The following is a 10,356-nucleotide window of genomic DNA, read 5'->3' on the forward strand; positions in this document are numbered from 1 at the left end:
AAATCGTAGTAGAGAGACATCACTGCTTTTCTAAAACTGCAGTGTACGTACATAATATTTGGACAAGCTCCTCGTTGATGACAAAAGACGTCGTTTTATTGGTAGATATGATTTTCTGCGCCCTTTCAAAAGCCGATTCCCGTGCCAGAACTGAAGAAGAAAAGTCACTTCAAATAACCCTGCCGCATTATCACTGATTACCTTCAAACAACATGCTTAACATTATGCCTGGTGTGCTCGACAGATAAGCTAAAAAGATAAGCCCAGTAGTTGCTAGTTGTTTCGAGGTCCTCAGCTTTCAAATGTGAAACTTTTTTCAGCAAACTTAGACTACTTTGAGCACATCTATCTATCTATCTATCTATCTATCTATCTATCTATCTATCTATCTAGCAGCCTACTAGTTCTAGCTTTTCGGGCCGTTCCGATATTGGTAATATTGATTGATATGTGGGGTTTAACGTCCCAAAATCAGCATATGATTATGAGAGACGCCGTAGTGGAGGGCTCCGGAAATTTTGACCACCTGGGGTTCTTTAACGTGCACCCAAATCTGAGCACACGGGCCTACAACATTTCCGCCTCCATCGGAAATGATATTGGTAATATTACCAAAATTTCCATAGCATAACTGACTGTATGACAATCCTAACTAATTATTACATGAAAATGATGGTATGTACGCCAAGATTATCATGATTCAGAATTTTGGGTCTTGCTTCGCTTACGGTGCTTTCGTGGACATGATATTATAGAAAACTGGTAGGGTATCGCAAGACTGCATGACAAATCCTAACGTGGAAATAATGACATGCATGTCATATAAGTGTTGACTACACGCACACTCGTGGTGCGCTCCTGGCAGCTTCGCCAGCTTCACATGTACCAAATGCGGTATTACGGGACGTGAATGGATGATGAAGGTGTATGACTGGTGCAAACATAATAATCATAAGATGCGTTTCATGTAAGAACAAGACTACACGTTGCGCTCATGAAGGGCTCGCCGTCGTTCGCTTGCTTCACATATACAACATTTGGTATGACGCGACGTAAATGATTGATGGAGGTATAGGACTCGTGTAAACATAGTAATTATGAGATGCGTGTTATATAAGAACATGAGTACATGCCGCGCTTACATATGGCGCATTTGGTGTTAGGTGGCACGAACGGACTGGAAATGTAAATGTCACGTGATAATCATGATATGTGTGCCAAGCTACGCTTATAGTAGGCTCGCGGTCGTTTCGCTAGCTTCACAAATACAAAATGAGGTGTTACGTGACGTCGATGGGCAACAAGAGTATGGGACTGGTTCAAAATAGTAATAATAGCATGCGTGTCATATATGAACATGACAACATACGAGGCTCATGATAGGCTTTCGATCCTTTTGATTGCTTTCCAAGTATCAACTTTGGCATTAGGTAACGTGAATGAAAGGCAAACGTAAATGAGGCATCCAAAGTATATAGTCTTGACATGCGTGTCATGTAAAGTATGACTACATGCTATGCTAATAGCGCCCTCGCGAGCGTTTCGCTAGCTCCTCATATACCAAATATGGTATCATACGACGTGAATACACGACGAAGGTAAATGACACGTCCAATAACGATAATCACCACGTGCGTGTCATGTAAAACACGACAGCACGCTATACGCTAAAATAGCTTCTCACGGCCGTTTGGCTTCCTCCATCTACACGACTTTTGGTATCACGTGACATGAATAGAAAACAAAGGTAAATGACAAGTCAATTGATGATTATCAATACGTGGAAGCCATTTACGGCATGATTTACGTCTGCTTCATAAGGCTGTGCCGATTTCAAAGTGTCATATCAGCCTTTCTCATTCTGGCTTCGCATATCTTTGATTTCCGCTGTACATTAGATCCACATTTTTTTTCTTCGTGGTGAACACGAAACGAATGCTCGAAAACACCGGCGTGAGCGGTGCGGAATGGCCTCCTGAAATTGCGTTTTGTCAGACCTTTATAAGTGATAAATCTAAAGGAGAAAAGCGCAGCAGACAATACTTTTATTTTAATGACTCTTAAGCAAGACACGTCTTCAAATGGCTTTTGGCTCGAGAGTAAACAACCAGTCGCAGATGTAGTAAAGTGTCCTTGCTCGAGTGTTCTTTTTAAAATACGCTTCATTCAAGAGCTCCCTCAGCATACTACTGTATTTTTTTATAGAAAAGCACTATTCCTGTCAACACAATTGCATGTTACGTGAAGATAGATGGTCCTAGCACAAGGGCACCTGCACAACTAGCAACGGCAATGAATATAGTACACACTGTGTAATGTTCTTACCAATGTGTATAATAGCTAGAAAGATAGCCCTATAATACACTGTACCAGCTACATTACAAGTCTTGTTATGGCTTGCACACTTCCCGATTGGCCGGCCAAGCAAGTATATCACAAAGCGATCTCAATATTTGTTGTTTTGATATGTATGCAACAAGACCTTCGACTGCTCATCAGCCGCTATGACACATCTACCATTTTCCCGCATCCTACTACGAATGCTTAATTCAAGAGCAACCACCCACTTTAGTGTGAAGTGGCAACAAAAAAAACTGCCTAGTGTGTTCAGAGGGCCTAACTCAAATATTATTTTTTAATTTAAAATGATTTCATCAGACATACACCATCACTTAGCGATGAAAAGAGCTATAAAATTCAGGCCCCGATTTTCGCTTGGACCAGTATCGCACGAAAAATACCGCCAGAAAGGAACCATAATGCATGTTTTCCCCCTACATAACACTTTTTCTTCGGTAAGATTTCTTCGCTGTTTTTGCGCTAAAGTTTTTTTTTACGAAAATAAACCTAATTCGTTCCAACCTTACACTCTTCGCTATCTTTTCTTTTTAGCTTCGAGCAATTGTCCCGTTTCTCTTTGATATACGTTTTATTATTGTGATACCATATTTGTGATACCAATGGGAGTAAAGCTTTCTGAGCACGTGGATCATAACACCAGCATAGCTGGATGTCAGAACACTTAACACATAAATCTAAAAATCTTATTCGTTCGTCACTAGGCCATTCTACTGTCACTTCAAGGGGCTTAAGGTCCTCACGAAACAGCTTTACTCCCATTTCATTCCAGTCATTCTAAACTAACCAAGAGAGCCATCGCGACGACTTGCCTCTAAAACGCATTGAACAAGTCATGTGCACACCTTATGAAGCAGAGCTTCCATAATCAGATCACACGTTTGCAAGGATCAGGCTATCCGGATCATGTCTTAGTTTCAGTTGCAGAAAAAGAGGTGAAAAGGATTCATGCAAGGTCAAACCAATCTAATGTTTATGTCGATTAACCGGCAAAATCAAGTCGCACGGCCATAATTCTTTATGTTCACCAGCTGTCACATAAACTTAAGAAAGTGGCATTTCGGGACAATATTAGGGTGCATTTTCCAGTACGTGATAAACTTGAGAAATTGTGTGTGCTGACGAATCCATCGCGGGGGAAAGAGTGTTGTGCACAAAAATGCATACACACGAGTTTGTGGAGTGCATTTCGCTCGTTATTTATCTTATTCTGTTCACATGTGGGAAAAAATATGTTGGGCAAACCAGTAGTTGTGTGAATGAGCGATTGAGAGAACACAATCACAAGGCGGATAAATTGCCGCCAGAAGGATTTCCCGCTTTTCACATTCACGCGTGTGGGTGCGGGCCTTTGTTCCAGAGTACAATCATTGTTGGTCGGCATAAAGATGAGATGACTTGGTTGGTCATAGAAGCCGAACTTATTGATGCTCTTGGAGATGTATGCATTAGCAAGCCTTCGATTGCCTTGTCACCCAAGGGACTGGCGTTCCTGCGTACGCAGTGATACGTGCCCCACCGCGGTGGTCTAGTGGCTAAGGTACTCGGCTGCTGACCCGCAGGGCGCGGGTTCGAATCCCGGCTGCGGCGGCTGCATTTCCGGAGGAGGCGGAAATGTTGTAGGCCCGTGTGCTCAGATTTGGGTGCACGTTAAAGAACCCCAGGTGGTCTAAATTTCCGGAGCTCTCCACTACGGCGTCTCTCATAATCATATAGTGGTTTTGGGACGTTAAACCCCACAAATCAATCAATCAGTGATACGTGATTTCATCTGTGTGGTTTTTGTTGTGCTACTTATCGTTTTTTTGTAAGTAGATGGCATTGTCGTGCATTTATTTGAGTACACGTGCTTATCTGCTTGCTCACCTGACGATTATGACTTGAAAACGGCTTGCAAGTTAAAAATAAACATGGTGTTGCTAGTAGCGCTCTGTCCTCTCAGTCTATTCTTTCCTGTGTTCGTTTTTTCACCTCGCGCTACATGAATTTCTCTCAAATGTTTCACCAACAAGCCCATAATGCCACTCTTGGAGCTTTGGAGACTTTCAAGCAACGCCCAAAACAGCAGTTATGGCGTGTGAGAAGTGCCATCAGAGAGACAGTATTGCGTTTATAAAAGCTAAACAATACATCAGGTGCCACATCATGTGAACATTACCATGAGTGATTTCCACTTGCTCACCAATAACAAAACAATCGACCGGAGTTATTAAATTTGGACACGTAATCATTAAGGTGTGCCGCCAAACAGTTGAGTCCTTTGACTTCAAGACGCTTTATGCGCACTTCCTCACTTCGCAAAATTATATATTATGGAGTAATGGGTGCTTCGCAACATTACAAGGAGTTAGTGCTATAGTGCCACGCACCTTTTTTTAAGGTTGGTGATCACCCCATTTTAATTGCTGTGATACGTGTGTGCACCACAAAAAATACGTATGCTAGGGATCAGTTAGGGCAGCATCTATCTGTGCTGTTCAATCAAGCGTTTTATATTCCACGACACTGAAACACACCACGGCACACGCTACGTAAATTTGCAAGCTGGGCTAGTAGATAGAGTGCCTTCTCCAGTATGCACCGGCTCTTTTCTGTGAAACTTCCAGCATTTTCAGTGCTTCCCAGTGTGCAACAGTATCGCAGTGGTCAAGCCAGTGCGATACAGCTGTTTCCCAACGCGACCAGTGAAGTACCAGTAAATACCAGCGTGTTCAAGTGTCTCCAGCGTGTACCCGTCCCAAACAACGTACTGGAATCCGGCTGGAGCAGACGTTTTTTTTTTCTATGCAACGGGGAAATGTACAGGTGCGATCAAAAGTGTGCAGATCATGGTATCGCGCGGCAGAATGCACCGATGCGCCAGCTAGCGACAAGACATGACGCGACAGCCGCTCCAAGACGCATGCGCGTCCCTTCGTATCACTTGGCTCCTCATGTCGCTCTGTTTATTTTTATTTATTTACATAGTTCCTGCAACGCCGTAGTGGCATTACTGCAGGGGGGTATACATAAGAAGTCATAGGAAACATTTCTGCGATAAGACGCCAAACATAGTGAAAAAATTCAATTATAACAACATATAAAAATAAAAAAAAAATAAAAAAAAATATTTTAGTACAATATTGCACATGACAACAGGTACCAAAAGAGAAGTACATATGTCACAATTTCACAACGATGAGAAAAAAGCGCTGTTGTCACTCAAGTTCACTATACCTTCGGGAAGTTCATTCCAGTCTCTAATTGTTTTTAAAAAGAAGGAGTTGGCAAAAGTAGTGGTTTTGTACGCGTATTCTTGTATTTTATGTGAGTGTTGGCATCTTGTGGAACGATATGTTGGTGCTAGTAGGTATTCAGACTTATTAATTCCTGTTAGGTTATAATATATGCTATGCAGAAGTTTTAATCGAAGTTTCCGTCTTCTAGATTTTAGAGTTTCCCAGCCTAATATGGCCTTTATTTCTGACATACTAGCGAATGGGTCGTAGTTGTTGCTGACGAAACGGGCTGCCTGGTTTTGGACTTTTTCTATTGTTTTTGCAAGATACTTTTGAGCCGGGTCCCAGATAACACAAGCATATTCAAGTATAGACCTGACAAGAAGGAAGTAAAGAGTTTCTTTCACTTCTTTTGTTGCACAGTGAAAGTTTCTACGAATAAAAAACAACGTTCTACTAGCCTTTGAGATCATTTGGTCTATGTGTCTGTTCCAATGGAACGATTCTGTCAAGTAAATTCCTAAATATTTACACTCGGGCACCTTTTTGACTGCCTCGCCATTAATACTGTATGTGCACTGGATTTTTGAAATGTTCTTTGCAAAGCTGATGTGGTTGCACTTCGAGATATTTAAGCACATATTCCACGTGGAGCACCAATGTGTTACCGTGTTTAAGTCATCTTGCAATAGTTCAGTGTCTGTGATTGAAGTAATGTGACGGTAGATGATGCAATCGTCTGCGAATAATTTTATGCAAGATTTTATGTTATATGCTATATCATTTATATAAACCAAAAATAACAGCGGACCTAGAACGCTACCTTGTGGCACGCCTGAAGTCACGTTTACATATGAAGACGTTTTAGAATTTAAAACAACACACTGTTTACGACCACTTAAGTAATTCCGTAGCCAGGTTTGCAGCTTAGCATTAATATTCAGTGAAGCCAGTTTAATGTCTAACAGATTATGTGGGACCGTATCAAATGCCTTGCGAAAATCGAGAAATAATGCATCAACAATGTTGTTACGGTCAAGCGCAGTCAGTACGTCATGCTGAAATTCAGTTAGTTGCGTGACGCATGAACGACCCTGCCGAAATCCATGCTGGGAGCGGGCAAAAAAATGAGTAGATTCGAGATATTTGAACAATGCGCTATAAATAACATGTTCTAATAATTTGCAACAGGTTGAAATTAAGGATATGGGACGATAATTTTGTACATGTTTTTTGCTTCCTGCCTTATGTACAGGAACCACATTGGCTGTTTTCCAATCCCTTGGAATAACGCCGGTGTCTAGAGACAACTTGTACATTATGCATAAATATTGTGCAATAATAACGTGACACTTTTTAAGTACATGAGATGATATACCGTCAGGCCCTGTAGCCTTAGAGGTGTCCAGAGTACGCAGCAGACTATCCAAACCAGCGTAATCGATTTCAATTTCCGCCATTTCATTACCAATATTTTTTGAAGGTAGCATTGGAGAGTGTTCAGTTCTTTTTGAAAACACTGACTGAAAATAGGCGTTAAATGCTTCAGCTTTCTCCAAGTCATCCGTTATAGTTTTTTCCTGGGTTAAAAGGTCAGGGATAGCTGTGTCGTCTTTTCTGTTGCTCTTGACATACTTCCAAAAGAATTTTGGATTACACTTCAAGTCTGTGTTTAGCTTGTCAAAGAAGACACGCTTTGCCTGTTTTAGTTTTAACTTAAGCTCTTTGTTTACACTTTTGAGCTTTGTTTTATTTAGTGCTGTTCTCTTTTTAAGAAACCTTTTATGGGCATTCGCTGCTTTTCTAACAAGTTTGCGTATCTCAGAGTTGAACCAGGGTTTGTGCCTCTTTCTGCATCTTAGACACCTCTGAGGTACGTACATATTCACCAGCTCTGTAACCTTGTCACGGAAAATTTGCCACAATTCATCCATGCCGCATGACTCCGATATGCATAAAAAAGTGGGATAATACAAGACCAGCTCTTCGGAAATGGCATTAAAGTCCCCTCTGTCGTACATGAAAACATTTCGAGGGGTTTGCTTACACGCAGGTATTCTAGAAACGTTTAACTCTGCAACAACGCAACTATGATCACTAATTCCTGGACATACGTTTGTGTGAACAATAACATTTTCGTCATTGCTTAGTAAAAGATCTAGTAAAGCGTTAATCCGAGTTGGTTCGTTCACATATTGTTGTAGCCCATAGACACTCATTAGTTCTGAAAAGGCAGAACAATTTCGATTTTTTTGTGGGGCTACACAGTCGGAATCCCATTTCATATCGGGCAGATTGAAATCCCCTCCCAGTATTACGCAGTGAGATATTTGTGATAGTATGTCGGAAAGTTGAATCAAAGATTCATTGTTGTGGTCAGGTGGGCGGTAAAATGATCCAAAAACGATGTTGTTTCCCTGGGGAAATTGGACGCGGCACCATACTGATTCAGTTTCATTATCAAAAACAACTTCTTCGCTGGCAAGGCTACTTGAAATTAAAAGAAACACGCCACCACCGTGCCTGTTTCTATCTTTACGGTACACTGTAAAACCTGGCGGAAATATTTCTACATCCAATACTGTGTCGTCAAGCCATGATTCGGTACCCATAACGATTTGCGCTTTCACCGTTTCAAGTAAGATTGTAAACTCATCAGTTTTGTTTTTTAGGCTTCGACAATTGACCACCAACAATACTGGTGTAAAGCTTTTTGTGATGGTATATTTCCCATTTGTTCTTAAGCTAGAATGATCATGTCATTTCCGCCCCAATATCTGAGCATGCGCCCGAAGAGGAACTGGTTGGTGCATGTCAGTATCCCAGGCAAATGCTTGTCCATTGATTACCAGCTTATCGTAACTTAAATGTACACGATTTTTCTTGTCGAGCTGTTTTTCTTTACTGTACTTCCAAAGCTGCCGGCGTTTTTCTTGAACTGCCTTGCTGAAGTCTTCTGATACGCTATATGACGTCCCCTTGAATCTGTATGCATTTCGCAGAACAGATTCTCTTGATTTCGATCCTGAAAAGCTAGCAATTATTGGACGAATTCTTTCTGTTTTGTAGGCCCCGAGACGATGAGCCCTTTCTATTGCTATATTTTCCAGCTTTAATACATCCGTACAGACAGACTTAACTAGATTTTCGGATTCTTCCCAAGTTTCCTTTGGATGACTATCTGGTATTCCAAAGAATACCAAGTTTGTTCTCCGGCTTCTGTTTTCTAAGTCGTCTAGTTTGTCAGCGAACTTCTTTTCTGTTTCCTCTAGTGTAGTAAGGCGCTTTTCAATTACATTAGTTTTAGTAATCACGTCGTCCAGCTTTTTCCGAAGCTCATCCTGAGTTTTAGCAATGCCCGACAGCTTTTCCAACACGGTTACCTGCCCTGACTGTAGCACCTTTAGCATTTCTTCGATTTTACTTATCTGTTCTCGCTCAGGCACAGACATAGGGCCAGGGTTTTGTTCTATGTCACCAGCCAAGAGTAGTAATGTCTGAGAGGCCACATCGTAACCCTCCAAGACAGACCAATTCAATGCGGCAGCCATACACTCGCGAGAAACAGCATAGCACGTCCAGATAAGCCATTTACCGTTAATGGGACACGACACTCTAAGAAGCATGTCATCACTGCTTCTAAAGCAATTACAACGGCATAAATAACTAACCTGATACATTGAACAGAGTGAGTGACGGCCGAGAAGAGCGCCGTGTCCCAGTGGGCATTGGTTCAGGGGCTCCCTTTTATAGCCAGCAGTAGGCGGATCCGGAAGCGTACCACGATGCTTTGTCATCCAGCTCGTTTCGATGCGCAGATGGCACCGCTCCGAGGTGCTTGGTGAATCTAGTAGATCATGCGTAGTCGCTTGTGGAATGCCAAGAGCCGCTGGCCATGTGTCGATCGGTCGAAATGCCACGGGTGTAGCATACGTCGCCGCCGCTGCCATGAGCCCGATCAGCACCTGATACATTGAACAGAGTGAGTGACGGCCGAGAAGAGCGCCGTGTCCCAGTGGGCATTGGTTCAGGGGCTCCCTTTTATAGCCAGCAGTAGGCGGATCCGGAAGCGTACCACGATGCTTTGTCATCCAGCTCGTTTCGATGCGCAGATGGCACCGCTCCGAGGTGCTTGGTGAATCTAGTAGATCATGCGTAGTCGCTTGTGGAATGCCAAGAGCCGCTGGCCATGTGTCGATCGGTCGAAATGCCACGGGTGTAGCATACGTCGCCGCCGCTGCCATGAGCCCGATCAGCACCTGATACATTGAACAGAGTGAGTGACGGCCGAGAAGAGCGCCGTGTCCACATGGGCGTGGTTATGTCATTAGTAGCCAGAACGACAACTGTGTGTCGCTTTCTTTGCTCTATCAAATCCGTGCCGCTCATTTACTTAGCGGCCTCGACGGAGCTGGCTCGTGTTGTCATTAGGGAGTTTTAGAGTAGCGCACCACAAGCCCTTGCGGTGCGGTCACTGCCACTGCGCATGCATCGTAAGTTGAGTCGGCATTCGCGTTCGCGGACCACACGCGAAAAAAATCCGAAATCGCGTGCGGTAATGGCGGCCCACATGTGGCCCGCAAACGCTGGTTTCGCGGCTACGGGCGGTGATGGCGGCCCGCATGTGGCATGCAAGAGCTGGTTTCGAGACTACGGGGTCGCTGCGATCGTGCGTTGCGGATCGCAGCAGGGCAAACGCTATTATAAAACTCATATGGCACCCGCTACGCCCTCAACGCCCGCAGCGCTCGCAAACGGTATTCTAAAACTCGCTATTGAG

General features: G+C 43.1%; 1 protein-coding gene across 1 annotated transcript; it reads right to left on the reverse strand.

Moving 5' to 3' along the window:
• Positions 1 to 5,446: 5,446 nt before the first annotated feature.
• LOC142796338 (uncharacterized) lies at positions 5,447 to 9,874 on the reverse strand. Its single transcript, XM_075886696.1, has one exon. The coding sequence runs from the start codon at positions 9,842 to 9,844 to the stop codon at positions 8,336 to 8,338; it is 1,509 nt and encodes a 502-aa protein (XP_075742811.1). The 5' UTR covers positions 9,845 to 9,874; the 3' UTR covers positions 5,447 to 8,335.
• Between the last annotated feature and the right edge of the window lie 482 nt (positions 9,875 to 10,356).

This window comes from Rhipicephalus microplus, chromosome 2 (genome assembly GCF_043290135.1).
Source record: "Rhipicephalus microplus isolate Deutch F79 chromosome 2, USDA_Rmic, whole genome shotgun sequence".
NCBI lineage: Eukaryota > Metazoa > Arthropoda > Arachnida > Ixodida > Ixodidae > Rhipicephalus > Rhipicephalus microplus.